Source organism: Sycon ciliatum, unplaced genomic scaffold, assembly GCF_964019385.1.
Source record: "Sycon ciliatum unplaced genomic scaffold, ocSycCili1.1 SCAFFOLD_1260, whole genome shotgun sequence".
Lineage (NCBI taxonomy): Eukaryota > Metazoa > Porifera > Calcarea > Leucosolenida > Sycettidae > Sycon > Sycon ciliatum.
The window spans coordinates 8,410-26,807 of record NW_027044803.1 but is presented as its reverse complement, the minus strand read 5'-3'; the positions used below and the strand labels follow the sequence as shown (position 1 = coordinate 26,807).

Genomic DNA, 18,398 nt, shown 5'->3' with positions numbered 1-18,398 from the left:
AAGGGAGTACATTCTTAGTATAGTTAAACCTGAAGAAAAAGTATACCCCACACAAGACCATGAGTTTTCAGCTGCAAGTGGGCAAATTTTGGTAGAAGTAGAAAATACAGATACCGAAACAATAGATAACATCATTAATGCATTTTCCTTGTCAAAACACAAAGAATTCAAATTTGAAAAAACAAATAAAAACACTTTTGTTTTGAGTAGCAAGACTGACGAATTCTTATTATGTGTTTTTGCTAGAGATGGTTATCTGTTTTACAAGAGCGAAACGGGAGAAGAAAGCAATGTAGTTGAATATAATGATGTGATTAGATGTATAATTTCTATTGTAGAAGAAAAAGAGAAGGAAGAAGAATTAGGAATAGAATTTCAAACCAACCTTCCGTATGATGTAATAAAATCAATGCAATCTGTATTTAGCCTCAATTTCATTGATTATTTAACCTGCGAGTTCATAAATAAGGAAACTACGGTTGATTGCAAACTTTTTTTTGATGCTGAAAAATTAAGTTATACAATTTCTGGAGCCATATTAAGGAATAAAATATTTTTAGATGGGTTGGGTGAAAAAGAAATGAGCGAGAAAATAGATTACTTGGTCAAATATTCTCGTGGAGGTGCCAGCTTTCCATATCAACAATTTGGGATTGAAAATAAAAAAGAATCTACATTTCAGGAAATAGAAAAAGGCAAGAAAGAAGTAGAAGAAAAGGATGAAACTGAATGTTATTTTCCAAAAAACTATGAGTTTTCACCTGCAAGTGGACGAATTATAGGAGAGGATAATACGGATTATTATGATAAGGAACTAATGAATGAATTTCATGGCCTATATTCCGAAATGCCATTCCCTGGTCAAAAAAACTTAGTAGTTATTCCCCGCGAGCAGTACAAATACTTTCGTGGGTCTTCTGATTTTTTTTGGGGTGAATGTGCAAAGCTGATAGAAGAAAACAATCTTCAAAAATCAGAGAGAAGCAAGCTTGAAAAGAAAGCCAAAAAATTAAGCTCAAAGCTTGAAAAAATTTCAGATGAATTGTATGAACTTAAATTCTTCAAGTACCATACGGTTAACAACTTCATTTCTTTTCCAAATTTTAGGCTGAATGATGGAACCCTTCTAAATGAAATAGAAAAAGAACTTCAAGAAAAAGGTTATAACCCCAAGTTGTTGAATGTTGAAAATCTAGGCTATCTGAACATATACCTAGATAGCCCAAGATGGGACATAGGCAGTCCTGAAGGTGTAGAAGAAGTGATTGAAATAGTGAAGGAATGTTCTATTGATTACCAAAAACAAATAATTAAATGTCTGAATTAGAAAAGGAAAAATATGAATTCATAAAAAACTCTTTTGAAGAAAAAGGTTACTTATCATGCACTTGTGAAAATTATGATTTTATAAACTATTATGCTAAGTTTTTTGAGAAAAAAAGATATAGTTCTCGCAGCGCAATATTATCATTTAAGAAAAACATGAAACTTCTTGAAAAAAATGGCATAGGAAGAATATATAAATTGAAATCAGATTTTGTTGTAAAGGCAGACACAGGAATGAGGGTAGTATGGAGTATGAATCAAGAAATAGATAAACTGATAGATAATGAATCAAAGTAGAATATTCCAACAAAACGGTGCAAGTGCCACGCTCATTAACTGGGCGACTTCGCGCTTGCCAGATATATTGCTAATATTGGGTATCGCGATTCGCTCAGCATTAGCCATTATTACAGTATTGCATTTTTTCCACCTATTCCGATTCATAAAAGTAGATATTCTACAATATGGGATTTCCGTAGTTTTGGGAGTTTGTGCTGAGGCAAGTTTTATGGCGAGTTCAATCGTAAGCGCGGAGCTTCGCCTCAAAAAAATGAATGGCTATAGTTGGCTATTCATCGTGTACACCCTACTTGGCTCAGGTGTACTCAATGGGTTTTTCCTCTATTGGTCAAGCCAAACGGAAAGTGTATGGCTGGCAAGTGTTGATAGTCCTTTTCAATTACTAACCGTTTTGATAGCTTGCAATATGATTGCGATACTCTTGGCCGAAGGTTCTGGCTTCCTTCGCTTGGCTGACATCCAACGTGAAAACGGAAAAGCGGAAAAACGGAAAGTGGAAACGGAAGCGGAAAATTTTCCGAAAACGGAAAAGCGGAAAAACGGAAAGGAAAGCGGAAAAATGGAAAATAAGAGCTTTACAAAAGAAGATATTATTTTCAAAATTCGGAAATTTTTCGCTTCCGAATCACAAATGCTTAACTTTGTAAATGCTTTGGAATATGATTTATTTTCCGCTTCCGAAATTTCGGAAATAGTCCAATTAGCTGAGGAAACGGCGAAAAAACGGAAAAGCGGAAAAACGGAAAGTGGAAACGGAAGCGGAAAATTTTCCGAAAACGGAAAAGCGGAAAAACGGAAAGTGGAAACGGAAGCGGAAAATTTTCCGAAAACGGAAAAGCGGAAAAACGGAAAGGAAATCGGAAAAACGGAAATAAAAACGGAAAGCATAGCTAGGCTAGGGGAGAAGCACACCGAACTAATTCAAAAAATCGGAAGCGGAAAAACAGACAAGGAAATTTCCGTTTTGCTTGCCATTTCCACCAGAACTATTCGGAATAGGCTTTCCGAAATAGCGGAAATTTTAGGTTTGGAAAGCGGAAAGGAAGTAAGGAAAGAAACTAAAAACATTTTAAATTTACTGGAATATGCATAATCAAGATACAGCAAATAAAGGAAGTGGGAGTTCTGGAAAAAAAACTCAATTTTCTGGCAGATGCCTATACGTTAATGGAATCAAATACTTGGTTGATATTGATAGTCTCAATATAAAAACACACTGCCACAGGTGCAAACAAGATGTTCGCGCAGGGGAAGAATACTTTAGTAATTTTGTTTGCATAGGAGAAGTGCATTATGTAGCACATTTTCACGCCATTTGTCACAAAAAGAATGAAGATGATGGTCATTATAGATTATCAAAAGAAATTTAATCAAAATCAGTGAACTATCCAGATTGCCCAGACTTTAATTAGTGACTAGCACTGCTTATCAGAATGGGTACATAATTGTTTAAATATAAAATAACAAATTATGATTAAAAAAATAATAGATATATTTTGCAAGCCTATTGAGATGATTGCATCTCACTTTCCAACTAGGTTTATGGTTATTGTAGTAATATTGTATACACTAATAGAACTTTTACGAAAATGAAGAAAAGAATTATAATTGGAGGCCGTGGATCCCAAAAAAATTTATGGGCAAAAAAAAATAACAGAAGAATTAAAACAAAAAAGGATTAGCCAAAATGACCAGTCCAAAAACATTGCGAATTCGGAAGAATTTATGAGTTTGTAACCAATTCTTTTTACGAGCAAGATGCAAAAGAAGGGAAGCCAGATGCGTGAACAAGTAGATATAAAGGTGCAATTACCGAAATATGATTTTTGGAAATTTGTTTGGACTTTGCTGAAAGTTTTGATAGCAGTCTACTTGTCTTATGCAACAGGCTTGGATACTCTTGAAAGCATCCTAATTATACTTGGTATTTGGATGCTTTCAGTAGCATTCTACTTAGCAAAAATATATAGGCATAGCTATAAAAAACATATTTTAAGCCTGTATGAAGAAATTGATGAACTAAAACAACAAATAAATAATGGACAAAAAAAATAAAGTAGAACAAAAAGGAAATCTTATCATTGCTATGCAATATTTCAAAGCAGATGGCAATGAAACTAAAACCAAAAAAGAGAGTCTAATTGACTTGAATGATTTAATTGGATCAGAATATGATTTTGGAACAGGGCACTTGTGGATCACATACAAAAGCAGTCTATCAAGTCTAGGATATTTTTTTGACCATAACATAGATTTAGGGGGAGAAGTATTTGAAATAATCAAATCTCACATACTTAATAACAACCGTACAACATAATGTCATTTTTTCATTATACAAATAGTAGTATATTTGAATAATGTCTACTATACAAGAGCTTAATAATTTTTTCCAATCTATTTCCGTAAACTTGGTAGAAAAAGGCACGAATAATCGTGTCTTTTTGCCTTTTACGCTCAATGAGATTAATTACGATTATATATTTTCTAGCACAAATTATATAAGCGAAAGAATAGTCACCTATTCTAAGTCGGGTACAAACTACCCTGTTCTGGCAGTAGCCCTAAATGAAGACATCGCACAAAATTCAAATGGGGATAATAACAGGGCTGTGCAAAATGGAGTTTTTCAAATATTGTACTTAGTAGAGCAAGGCGATTTCAAAGCACAAGATAATGCTTGGATTAATGCTTATGAGATAGCTAGGCAAATTCGCACTAGAATGCGCGATTACAAGAGAAGCTCAGCTTATTGCAATAACTTTATGGTGCAAGGCATCCAAAAAGTAGCCAGACAAGTAGAAAATAAAAGTGCTGATTATCTATATGGAGTATCACAACATTTTGTTTTTGATGTCTCTGAGAATCTCGTAACCGATATAGCGGTATGGTTGGACTTGCAATAGCGGACTGGCTCACTGAGGCCATTAAAGAAGTGAAAGGAAATACAGTCAAATTTAGGGCTGGATTTGTAAGAACACCTTACTATGCAGCAAAAAGGGGAGTGGAATTCATTTCTATATATTTTGATACATACCCTGACGCAGATAGCGTAAGGCTGGAAATACCAGCCATTTCTGAAAAAATGGGTCGCAGGGGATGGGTTGAAAAAAATGTAAAAGTGGTGATTGAAGTCAAAAAAAAGGATTTTATAGAATTTCTAACAGAATTTGAAGCGCGGAAAATAGGAGAGTTGTACAGGGAATTCCTAAATAAAATCTGCAAAATCAAAAAAGAAGATGGCTCTAAACGAGGACGTAAATAAATTAATTCGCAATGAAGAAGTGCTTCTAAAAAAACAATTAAAAAGATTTGGAATTGAAGATAGCGGGAAGCTAATATTTTCAATTGATATAGAAAATAATGAAAATAATGGTGATTTTATTATTAACCTAAAATATCTTGAATACGCGCTTATCAATCAACACCGCTCATATAGGCGCGGAAGGATTGAAAGTAAGGATTCAAAAATCAAGAAAAACCCAAGGCGTTATAGAATTATTTTTAACGCATTCAAAAGAATTGAAAGAAAACTTACCGATATTCTTATTGCTCACAATGATGAACGTTTTGTGAGAGTACTGGAAGAAAGTATAGGAAGCATATAATATGGCAGCAGATAGTACCGTAACTAGGAAACTTGTTGTTGATGGAAAACAAGTTGAAAACACCTTCAGAGATTTGAACTCCGCGGCAAATAAGCTGCGCAGGGAAATGAAAAATCTTGAAGAAGGTACGGAAGAATATGCCAAAAAATCAAAAGAACTTCAAAAAATTAGTCCAACCCTCAATAAGATTAGAAAGGATATGCGAGGGCTTGGGCAAGAACAGCAAAAAACAGGAAACCTATTTGGGAAACTCACAAAAGGCATCAAATTAGGAGGTGCTACTATAGTAGGGGTTGTGTTAGCCATTTCAGCAGCGTTTGTCAATGTTGTCAAAGATGCATTTGCAGCCACAACAGAAGTCAATAAGCTAAGAAAATCCCTTAATCAACTTACAGGAGAAACAGGAGAAGATTTAGACACACTCACGGCAAAAACAAAAGCCTTAGCCGATGCGTTTGACAAGGATCTAAATGAAGTTACGGCCGCGGCCAATAACCTATCCAAGCAAATGGGAATTAGCTTTGAGGAATCCTTAGACTTAATTCAAAAAGGTTTTATTAAGGGAGCCGATTCTCAAGATGATTTCCTAAACAAAGTCAAAGAATACCCAGTTCAATTTAAAAATTCAGGGCTATCAGCCGAGGAATTTATTCAGATTGCCACGCAAGAGGCGCGTGGAGGCGTGTTTGATGACAAGTTACTTGATACAGTCAAGGAACTCGGTTTGCGTCTTCGCCAGCTTACACCTACTGCACAAGCTGCACTTGATTTGCTTGGTGAAGGGTTTTCAAAAGAATTACAGCAAGATATTAATTCAGGTACTGTATCTACTATAGAGGCGTTTGAAAAGATAACAGCAAGGGCAAAAGAACTAGGGCTTACTACTTCTCAAACACAAACAATTATTGCTGATTTAGGGGCAGGAGCACTTGAAGATTTGGGGGGCTTGGAAGAAGCTACTAAGCAACTTAATGCAGCCCAAGAGCTTAACTTAGACACCCTCACAGAATCGGAGCAAGCTCAAAAAACCCAAATAGAGCTTATTGAACAAAGGGCAAGAGCGGAAAATGAACTGGCAAAAGAAACAAGGCAAGGAGCTGCTATCTTCAAAAACCTTCAAATCCAATTCCAAACTTTTGTCACAAAAGGCATTACATTGGTTGTAAAGGGCATCAATCAAGTAATAGAGTTTTTTAAGAATTTATATGAAAACTCAGTTATTGTAAGGGGTGCTATAGAGGTATTAGGTTTTGCATTTCGCACTGCCTTCAATATTATTGTGGGTATTGTCAAGACTGCTGTAGGTGTTATCAAGCAAACATTTGGGGTGCTTGCAGACATTATAAGTCTTGATTTTGAATCACTCGGAAATCGGATTCAAAAAGCTTTTTCTTTGTCGACAGACACAATAATTTCCCAAACGCAAAAATTAAAAAGAGAAGTAAAGCAAAATCTTGAAAATATAGACTTATCAAAAGTTCCTCCGCAGTTCAGGAAAGCTTTTGAAAAAGCAGCCGAAGAAGCAAAAAAGGGTTTGGAAACAGGTATAGGAGGCGAAGCCCTCACGTCCAGCTTTCTTAACAATGCGCTAAAGGGATTGTCTGCAGTAGTAAAGGAAATACCTGAATCGGTCAACAGCATCATCGAACAGGTTAATCAGGGAGTTGTAAGTGTTGAACAGGGCATAACTAGCATCACAAAAGCCCTTAACGAACAAGGTTTTACAGACAATCAAATCACTAAGTTTATTGATCAGTTAGGGCCTCAATTTGAAGAAGCAAAACAAAAGCAAAAACAGTTGTTTGCAGCACAGCAAGAAGCGCAAAAAAAACAACTTGAAACGCTTAAAAATGCACGCGAAAAAGCAAGACAAGAAGAACTTGCTTCTCAAAAAGCCATCCAAGATTTACGGATTGAAGTGATGGAAGAAGGCTTTGAAAAAGAAAGTGCAAGACTCAAACTTCAAAGGGAGCGCGAACTTGAAGAAGTGAAAGGAAGCGAGGAGCAAAAAAGACAGCAAATATTATTAATTAACCAGCGATTTGACCAGGAGCAAGACAAGCTAGAAGCTGAGCGAAAAGAAGAACAAAAGCAAAAAGAAGAAGAAGAATTTCAAGAAGAACTTGAAAACATAGATTTGAAGGAAGAAGAACGGCAACTTAAACTAGAAGAAAAATTTATAAATGGACTTGAAACAGAAAAAACCAGACAAGAAGCTTTCCTAGATTTAGAAAAAGAATTCCTAAACCAGCGCTTGACTTTGCTTCAAGAAGCTGGGAAAGGCGAAACCTCTGAGGCTTTTGAGATAAGTAAGCAATTGCTAGATATTCAAAAGAAGCGGCAAGAGCAAGAAGTAGCTAATGAAGAATTAACCAGAAAAGCCAAAGAACAAATCAGGGAACTCGATTTTGCAACCGCTAAAAATTTTGTAGGGCTTTTTACCTCGCTGGCAGGTGAAAGCGCAGCAGCCCAAAAATTCGCCTTAATAGCTGAAGCATTTGAGGCCATTGCCAGTATCAAAATCAATACAGCCAAATCTATTGTAGCATTCCGAGCCAGCCCGCTCGGCATTTTGGTGCCTGGTGCCGCCGAAGCTTTTGCAGCAAAAGCAAAAATACAATCTGGAATTGCGATTGGACAAGTATTGGCAGCAAAAGCGACTCAGTTTTTTGCCCGTGATGGGGGAATTTTCAGAACTGGAGGCTTTGTAAAAAAATTATCAAAGGGAGGTGTACCTGCAGGACCTTCGCACGCGCAGGGAGGGATTGGGCTGATTGATAATCGTACTGGAAGAACATTGGGAGAGATGGAAGGTAGAGAGCCTATTATGATTCTATCAAAAAATACTTACCGAAATAATGGTGAAGTAATTGATAGACTTCTCAATTCTTCTACTCAGCAAAACGGCGCGCCTATTTTTCAGCAGGGAGGAATTATTGGCGAATCGCCTGCTTCTAGCGCATCGCAAGAAGCAACTGGAAGCACAGAACAGTCAGTAGAGCAAAGCTCAGAACTTCAATTAGAATTAATTAATAGAATAGATGCATTAATTATAGTAATTGAAGAAAATGCACAGTCTTTTCGTAGTGTTCGCGCAGTGGTGGATACAGTGCAATTAGTAGATGAGTTAGAAGACACTGGCACTGTAGTAAATGAAGCAAATTTCTAAGTAATATGGCATTAGATACATACACAAATACCAACGGAAGTTTAGGGAGCTTAAAAGAAATAACGATCTACTTCATAGAGGATGTTCAAAATGACGACCCTAATAATTTTGTAGCAGATAATCCTCAAGTAATCTATTATATAGAAGATACAGCTAATTTGAGCGAACGCAGAAAAAGAGACCCAAACGGCTCTTATGTAGATGCAAGTATTGAATTCATAGTACCACAAGACAGAATTGAGCTAATAGATTGGATTAATGCAAACAAGGATAGGTTTTTTATTGCGCTTACAAAAGATGCGCAGGATACTGATAGGTTCGTAGGGAACAAAACATTCCCTTTAGAGTTTACCGAAAATTATGATTCAAAGAAAAGCATAGCGGAAAGAAACGATTACCGTTTCCAACTCGCTGGCAGGTATTTTTTGAAAGTAGCCACTGACTTGAATCCAATTTACGCGTTAAATTTTGATGGCGTGAATGATTATGCGCAAAATGGAGCGACTCCTTTTGTGCAGTGGGAACGTACCCAAGATTTTACTTTCTATCTTAATTTGGAAAATGTGGACAATATAGCTCAGCAGGTTATATTTGATACGCGAATAAGTGACAATACCTTTCCTGGCATTATCATCCAAATAATTGCTGGAAATATTGTTTTTCAACTCAGGTCTACTTCAATCAATAGATACATTGCAATTGCAGCGATTGGCGCGACAAAGCAAAATATACAAGTCGTTTGGAATGGAAGTGCACTGACTTTTTACGGTGATGGCATACTGCTCACGCCGACAGTAGTAGAAAATACCCTCACAACAAGCATCATCAATACCGATAATAGTTTTGTGATTGGTGCCAAGATTGCCACAGGCACCGACTTTTTTTACCAAGGCAAAATAAACTGGATTAGTTTTGTTGATTACGCAAAAAATATCAACGAAGTTATTACAGATTATGAAACAGGAGTGCAAGACCAAGGAACAGGCAGTTTTTTACTGGCCTTAAATTTCAACCAAACATCTGGCATTAGTTTTCAAAGTGTAGACAGCAAGGCCTACACAATTAATATATTTGGGCAAGGCACGGAAGGGGATTGGATTTGTTACGAAAATTGTACATAAAAATATGAGTAATCAAATGTATTACTATTGGGTACCTTTTGCCTATATGACTGAATTAGCATCCCTGCAAGCTGAAATATTGGAAAACCTAAAAATTTCAATTTGCGGATACTATGATAAGAGCATTGTGGAATCACACCAAAGCAAAGTTGATTCTACAATAAAAGATGAAAAAGGGGAGTTAATCCCTTCTTCTTATACTGTAGATACAGATGCCAATGAAATATGTAAATATGAAATAATTGGATATACACTGCAAGGAATGATACCAAGTGACACAGAATCAGAAATATTTGATTGGGGAGAAGGAATCGTGAAAAGGAGAAACCCAGATGATATGCACAAATTCCTCAAAACATTATAAAAGTATGGCAATTAATATATTAGACCAACCCCAAAACCAAATTAATTTTATAGACAATTTCATTGCCTATAAAATTGAAAATACGCTAGGGAATAGGACGAGTGTGTGGATTGAAGTTAATGGAGGCCCAACTATAGAAACCATCCAAGGCAAGCCAGATGCTAATGATGAAATTGTATTCCAAGAAATTGGCAGAATTTTACGCCCTTTTCTTACTTTCCATCTTCCTGTATTTGGAGGAAATAATACCGAAAACCTGCTTGCAAGTTTTTCTATAGAATTCAGTGATGGCGTAGATAATGCAATTGCTCCGCTTCGTTACACACATTTTGGCTCCCTTAATTATATTGACTACAAAACCATCAATTATTTTGAAAACACAAACCCGCTAATAATGCTTGGTGATACACCAAGCATTAGGTCCACTCGCACAGGGCAAAAAGAATGGTGGAGCGTCATCACCAATCTAGCTTCTAATTTTGATTATGAATTACTGGTTACACGCCTTACAGATTTTTCAACAGAAACAATTAGCTTAGGGCTGCTTAGTCCTTACAATCTTCATATCTTAGATGTAAGCTATGATTATATTCAAGGTCAATTACCTGCGGACTGGCTGGATGGCGTAGACACCTATCGAATACTAATGCGAAATACAATAGGTTCTGTGCAAACCAGCGAAATACAGTATAATGTGGACAGTTCGTACAAAAGGCAAGAAAGATATTACTTGTATGAAAACGGGGTAGGAGGCTTTTCGGTACTACCTTGTTTTGGAGAAAGAACGGACGAAAACAATATAGATAGAAGCATTACGCAAAAATTCGTGAATTATGATTATGCCATCCCGGACGGCCAAGAAAAAATATATAATTCCAATAGCCAAATTGACTTTGAGCAAAGCACAGGTTATTTGGAATCAGACCCAGTAGAACTGCTTGCATTATACAATCAGTTCCTAGAATCTGAAAATGTATATGAAATAGATACAGATAATGAGGAATTAATACCAATTATTGTCACGAGCAACAAAAAGACAAGTGCCAAGGATAATAAGGATATTATAGCATTCGTGTTTGAAGCGCGTTATGCCTTCCAACGAAAAATTAATTAATGGAATATGAAAGACACAGCAGAAAATCAAAAAAATATGCTCTGGAAATTAGCGGGCTATATGCAAGCTAATATAGATATTATGAAAGAAAATTCTAGTGTTGAAAGTAGTAGCACAAACGAAGAAAAAGCATACATTGGAAAGCACTTACGTTTTGTTGAAAAAACCTATAATGATCTTGTAGGCTTCATTGGCAAAGAATTTGGCGATTCGCCTCCGAAAGCAGAAAGAAAACTAACAGCTCCAAAATAAAATATATGGGAATAGCCATACGCGTAAATAATGAATACTTAGATTTGCCTAGTAACCTGCAAATCCGTTTGAATCTCAATAACACCATTTTTGAGGATGATATTGTACAGGGTAGTTTCTCCTATAAATTTCGCTTTGATGCAAGTGATAAAAACAAGCTTATTTTGAAGTACCCTGAAATACCGAGCTATGTAGGTTCCAACAGTATCAAGTATGATGCGGATATATATATTGATGGCATCCTAAGCTTTGAAGGAACCCTGCGCCTTATTCGCCCAAGCAACTCCGAATTTTACAGTGCTGACCTAGTGTTAGATGTGGGTACATTTGCCCGTAATTATGAATCAAAAACCCTCAAAGATATTCTTACAGGCTCGGAAGTATTGCCAGACATTGCTACTAATTACAAATATCACAAGGTTCTGGCTCTCGTAGAATCACCCTTGGTACAAATAGAACTATTAAGGAATGGCGTACAAGTGGCAACCGAAGGAACCCCTGCAAGTGTTGCGGCTGGACTTTTGGAGCTGGCAAGTGACTATAATGGCGCGCAAATAGATTATTTTGCGTATGCTATTAATAATGATTTTTGGGTTTTTCCAGTAGCCGATAATGATGCTGCTCTTTTTGAAATTAGGTACAATGCATCTGATTTGACCAAATACGCATTGAGTTTGGAGACTGAAAACAAAATTGATTTTCCAAATACTAACAGCGACCACTTTGAATTCCCTACCCTTCGCTATGTCAATGAATTTTACCAGGACAAAAATCTTGATTTTTTTGGGGATATGAATGCCTACACAGGAGGCGTATACCTATATAATACATTAAAAAACCGCTTGAATAATTATGCATTTTCGCCTCAACTGAAATTATTTTTCTTATTAGATGAATTATTTTCAGAAAGCGGGTATAGCTGGGATGGCGATTTTAAGCTAGACAGTGAACTGGCTGAGCTGCTAGTGTTCAATACTTATGCTATTGACGAACAATTACCTGACTTGGATGGGCTTGTGTTCAACGCCCATGACCGCGATGTCTTGTATGAAAACCACGTGCCCGATATTTCTTTTTCTGAGCTTCTACACGCTTTGCAAAAAATATTTTGCTTAGGATACATTATAGACAATGGCACCAAAAACGTAAGCTTCAATTTACGAAAAAACGTTTTTAGTGCCGACTATGTAGACTGGACAGACAAGATAGTGCGAAGGGTAGAAAACAATCAAATGAAGGAGTCTACAAATAACGAGCTAAAATGGATTGATGACGACATTCCTGTATCAGGAAACGGAAACGACCCTTTTTTTGGGTCTTATACTGCGGACGCTGGCAAGGAAAAAACAAGTGTTATTGAATCGGCTGGCGTGGGACTTCGCTATGAAAACGACCTTACGCCTCCTGCTACAATTCCTGAAGAATCACCAGGCAACTCTCAGATGTTTGACCTTGGTATTCAAAATGATTTTGTATTGCGTTTGCAGTTCTGGCGCGGAATCGTACAAGATTCTCCTATTATGCAATCTGGTATTCCTCCTGCTGTATTGGCAAATTATACACTGGAATGGGATGATTTGACAAATGGATTGTATACGCAGTTCTGGACAGAGTGGCTAGACTTTTTGCAGAATACAAAAGTGTACAAGGAAAATATCATTTTGACAGGAAATGATATTCGCAGGTTTTCGGAGTTGCAAACAATGCGCGTGAGAATAGATAATCAATTCTACCTTGTGCGAAATATTGATGCAACTGCACGCAATACCTTTGAGGCTTTTTCTACACCCGCACAGGTAGAATTGTGGTTAATACCCTAACTTTTTTTGTATAGCAACTTGGCTTTTTCCGCTTCGTATTCTTCTTTACTCAATGCACCTGCTTCTTTAAGCTTATGAAGTTTGGCAATTTGCTCAGGCACATCTTTTTCCTGAATAATATCCGTTTTTACCTCTTCCTTCTTTGCTTCTCCCGTGTTAAATTTTGCATCAAATTTTTCTTGTGGCATGCTTAGGTATTCTATGCCCTCAAAAAATCCTATAATAGCTGGCACAAGTGTCCAGCACAATAGCAAGTACGGAAGTCCATTTTTATCCAAATAGAATTTATGGATGCCCAAGCCTCCCAAAATAATACCGAGCAAGCCCGCAGTCGTTTTGTCGTATTTAGGTTTTTGCATAATCTTGTTTTTTGTTTTAACAAATATAGAAGGTTTTAAAATATTCGTGCATATCAACAGCAAATATATGATATTTAGTATATCTATTATTTTTGCTATCTTTACAACTAGAATAGTTTTAATAATAGTCACGCATGAAGAAAGAAAATCAAGAAGAATCCCCAAAGTTTGATACTATAAAAGAAGCATTTGAATATTTCTTAAGTGAAGTATATCCAGAAATACCCGCCCAAATAAAAAAAGAAAACAGATTGTCCGAAACAAAATACGAATATGGCAAGGGAATGGTATCTTCTAAAAGAATGACAAGATTGTTAAACAAGTTCGGGCAAGTAAAAATTGTTTACCTTAAAAAATAACGCTATATATTTGATATTTAGCATTAATTATTTATAATTGCAATGCAAATAAAGACAAACCCCAATCCATTGTCTAAACTTTTTGGGGTTCTATTATTAATATTTACAAAAATAACATTGCAAAAATATGAAAAACAACGAACTTATCCCTTTTCAGGGAACACAAATTCCTTATGTTGTACAAAATGACAAGATTTGGATAGCGATTAGGCCAATTGCTACAGCCATTGGCATCAATGTAGATGCCGCTTTAAGAGGTGTTAAAAATGATGAAATCCTAAGTGAACTACATACTGAACAGTATGTGGTTGCCAACGATGGCAAGGAAAGATTAATGTTGTGTTTACCCCTTGATTACTTGCCTGGCTGGCTGTTCAGCATTGACCACAACAAAGCCAATCACCAAGCTCGCGAAAACCTTTTACTTTACAAGCGTGAATGTTATCAAGCGTTGCATAGTCATTTCTTCGGAAAGCACAAAGTAGTTGAGGGAAATATGCGACGGATTCAACGACTCAACTGGGAACTACAAGAATTATCCAGTAAAATGAAGGATGTTAGAAAGGAAATTAAAGAGCTGGAAGCATCCAATATACAAGCCTATCAATTGTCTGAAAAAGAAAGAACCCCACACGCCTCGCAAGCTTAGGGGTTCTATTCTCATTATTGGATAAACAATAATAGTCATTACAAATATGGATAAAATTATAAATAAACAAGCAATAGATAGGGTAAAAGAAATAGAATTCCTAGATATTTTTGGAAGCCTTGTCAGGAACGCCGAAGCCATTACAACAAAATGTAATGCGGTTATACATACCTACAAAGAATTAGATGCCGAGCAATATGCACTCATGTGCGATACTATGATTGGACACTTAAACCGTTTAAATAGTTTGGTAGATAATGATTTGGGTGGTAAATTTAGAGAGTTAACTCCATAAGATAATTGTTTTATTGCACTTCGTGGTTTTTATTGCGGAGTACAATATTTTAAAAAAATTAGCATTATGAAATCAAAAGAAGAAGTAAAAAATAAAATACTAAAACAATTTCCAGAAATAAAATTTGAGTTTGAATTGGAATTTATGGGAGATTGGCAGTTAAGTTTTTCCTCTAAGTCAGTCGTGATGTCTTTAAGTATAGATATTAGTATTCTATCTTTAGAATACGATTTTTTTTCAATAAAATTAGGTGCATATCCTGATGAAATAAATGATATGCAAAGCAAAAACATATCTTTTGAGGAAGTGGAATTTTTGTTGATTGACTTTCTTGTTACTGTTTTTGATTATGCGGACAAAAATAGTATTGAAATAACATAAAACTATAGAGGAATATGGAAGGATTACATGATTATTTTAATTGTCAAGAGCCTGCTGGAGTATCAGCAGAAAGCTTCGTGAATTCAGAAAGCCTTAAAGAGCAATATCCTTTTCTAAGAATATTATTCGGAATAGACTATCTTAATTTGAGTACAGATGTAAAAGATGGAAGTATGGTTCTTGCTACCATTTCAGGAGACTTAGCAGCAGAAAATGAACTAGAAAGGAAATTTTTTCAATTATTTTTCACGAAAATGGAATCTATATTTCGTGGTCAGTTTGAAGTTTTTTCCAAAGTAGACTGTTATCCAATGCCTGGAATATATAAGATTAATATAGACACAAGGATACTAGCAAGTTACTCAATACCTTCCCATGAACTTCTAACTAACCTACTTTATATACTACACAGTACAGACGAAGAAAATCACAAATTAGCAATTTGCCTAATGAATGGCTATTTTTATGAAATCACAAACCAATCTTTGATATGATGACCGAAGAAGAATACCGTAACGCGATGGGCGATTACGCAATTACTAAGCATCCGAATTTGCAGTGCGCTCTATCTGATTTTTTTTGCTCAGGGGACAGGGCACAGGGCACAATATTCTTATAGTCTTAGTGAATTAGAAGATTCATTTTGCTGTATTTTGGAAGGGCTTTATTTTAGTATATGTGTGTTTGTTCCTTTTGAAAAATCATTACATTCGTTGGGTGTTTATTGGGAAGGTTTTTTGAATATGCTTTCAGAAGTTTGGGATTACCTTATACAGCAAGGGCTTTCAAAATACACAGGGCAAAAAATAACATTAATACATTCATTATAAATTTATGATACTCACAAACGAAAAAAACTAATTAAATGAAAGAATTAATTTTAAAGGCATTAGAAAATTACAAGAAAGGCATTGAGCCTGTTTTGAGCAATGAGCAAATGGATTTTGTGAAAGACAAAATCCATAGAGCTAATATTCAAGAGCGTAACGATAAGTATATCGTAAAATCTGTCTTTGATACGGGAAATAGTATTTTGAGCAAAATACTTGCAGGGACTGGCTACATAGCAACGTTGGAAAGTTTGGGACTCGAATATCCTTTTATTAAAATAGACATTAATGAAGCAAGCTTTCAATAAAATTGAAGAATACTTTATAACTAAAAAAACTAATTAAATGAAAGAAAAAACAAACCTAAAAACCATTCGATTTGAGATGGTACTTCAAACAGAAGTAAAAGTTAAGGAAAGCAAAGAAAAAGGTAGTAATCAGATATTATCTGTAAATATAGGTATCCAAGATGGAGACCCAAATGGCATTATGATTGGTTCTGAAGAAGGAAATACCTATATTACAGATAACTGGCAAACTCCTGATGGCAATATGAACTTGGAAGGAGCCAATGCATTGCAGCAAATACTTGTAGCTGGACTTATGAAACATATTATGATGACAAGCACTTTAGGTGTTAAATCATCGGAACAAACCTTCTCAGAATTGGCACATATATTTTCAACACAAGCCAAAAGGCAGATTGAAAAGAAGAAAAATTCCAATAAAAAAAACGGCCAAACAAAGAGTTAATAAAATAAATCGCTATAACATGAAAAATATCTCCTACCCATCAGAGTTTATTAATATGTACAAATTGAAGCCAACAGACAAAACATTAAGCTTATTTGGCCACGATTACAGCCTAGTGGGTAGGAATAAAATATCAAAAGCCAATCACAAACACCTTATTTTGAAGCAAAACGCCAAACAAATAAAGGAGTATTTGATTGGTTTTATCGTGATACGCTTGTTAGATGGTTCTACGGTCAAACAAGCCATTGAAGATTTTTATAAGCATACCAATATATCTGAAGATTCTTACAGCGAAGAATCATTACTTCAATTGTGGAACCGATACGTCAGCCAAATGCGAAAAACCTACAATATGCCCTTTCAAAAAAAGTCTTAAAACTAATGTCATTTTTTCATTATATATTATAGTATATATTTGTAAGAAATGAAATCTACTATACCTTCCTATATTTCTTCGCAAACTCATTGGTTGCTAAGCGAGCGAAAAGCAAACGAATACATGAGTGTTTTGATAGAGCGCTCAAAAGGGATGAATACGCCCGAAAATTACAGGAATTACAACAAAAAAGTAAATGCCTGTGCTTTTGCAACCCTTAGCAAATCAAAGAAAAAGCTTGCCATTGACCGTCGCGTAACTGACCAAGGTGGATTCACAATGTTTTTGGGCGAAGAAAGCGAAGAAGGTATTGCTGTTATCCCCTTAGTTGGTGCAATGTTAAAACGTGGAAATATGACAGGGGACGTGTCGGGTGTTAGGGACACTCGTGATGTTAGCGCGGAAATTAATCAAGCCTTGGAATCAAAGTTTGTAAAAGCAATTGTGTTGGAAATAGACAGTGGAGGGGGTAGTGTTGACGGTACAGAAGAATTGGCTGGTGTTGTGGCTAATGCTGATAAACCTGTTATTGTGTGGGGTGACGGATTGATTGCTTCGGCTGCCTACTGGGTAGCCAGTCAAGCGGACTATATTATGATGTCCAGTGCCACTACTTCGGAAGTAGGAAGTATTGGTGTGTATTCTATTTATGCTAATTATTCAGGGTATTTGGAAAAAGAAGGCGTTGATATGCGAATACTCCGCAGTACTGGAAGCAGTGACAAGGTCGCGCTAAACCCTATAGAAGAACCAAGTCAGGAAGCGATTGATGTAGAAGTCGCTCAAATGGACGTGATTTTAGGAACTTTTACCAAGGCAGTCCGTGGTGCGCGTGCCGAAAAATTGACAAATGCACAAAATCAAGACATTGATGTTTTTACAGGAAAGGTGTTTAATGCGAGTGAAGGCATTGAATTAGGTTTAGTGGATAGCATCGGCACATTAGACGATGCTATCTTTTTAGCAGTTGACATGGCTGCGGATAAATTTTCAGATAATCGTAATAAAAGCCAAGGCACGGGAGGTACTCGTGATGGCAAAACCATAAAAAATAATAATATGGATATATTAAGTCGTCTTGGCGGTATTTTTAAGACTGCTGCCAAAGGAGACGAGGCTGGCGCAGAAACAGAAGCAAACGCCTTGGCTCAAGAAATTAAGAGAAAGGAAACTGAGATAGAAGAAGCAAATGCTAAAATTATGCAATTGCAGGCTCAAAATGAAAACCTATCTAAGGAAGGGGAAGAGCAACAAAAAAGTATTGATTCCAACGAAAACAGATTGGCTGCACTTGAGAAACAGGTGCAAGTAATCGGAGGTCA

At 36.1% G+C, this 18,398-nt stretch overlaps 2 protein-coding genes across 2 annotated transcripts; both read left to right on the top strand.

Annotated features, from left to right (window-relative positions):
* The first annotated feature begins 1,314 nt into the window (after nucleotides 1-1,314).
* On the top strand, nucleotides 1,315-8,976 carry LOC135830619 (uncharacterized). Its single transcript, XM_065342852.1, has 3 exons — nucleotides 1,315-1,372; nucleotides 7,502-7,637; nucleotides 8,883-8,976. The coding sequence occupies exons 1-3, from the start codon at nucleotides 1,315-1,317 to the stop codon at nucleotides 8,974-8,976; spliced, it is 288 nt and encodes a 95-aa protein (XP_065198924.1).
* An 8,454-nt stretch (nucleotides 8,977-17,430) lies between these two features.
* Nucleotides 17,431-18,076, top strand: LOC135830618 (protease 4-like; the record flags this gene model as incomplete). The annotated part of the gene is made up of 1 exon (XM_065342851.1): nucleotides 17,431-18,076. A coding segment is annotated over exon 1 (646 nt), but the record flags the coding sequence as incomplete, so codon positions are not given.
* Nucleotides 18,077-18,398: the final 322 nt, after the last annotated feature.

Bases quoted from the DNA above. Each gene is read 5' to 3' on its own strand.
- LOC135830619 (XM_065342852.1), top strand. From the start codon at position 1,315: ATGTCTGAATTAGAAAAGGAAAAATATGAATTCATAAAAAACTCTTTT. The intron at 1,373-7,501 runs GTTACTTATCAT...CTTTGCTTCAAG, and splicing joins AAACTCTTTTGAAGAAAAAG to AAGCTGGGAAAGGCGAAACC. The intron at 7,638-8,882 runs TTTTGCAACCGC...GATGGCGTGAAT, and splicing joins GAACAAATCAGGGAACTCGA to GATTATGCGCAAAATGGAGC.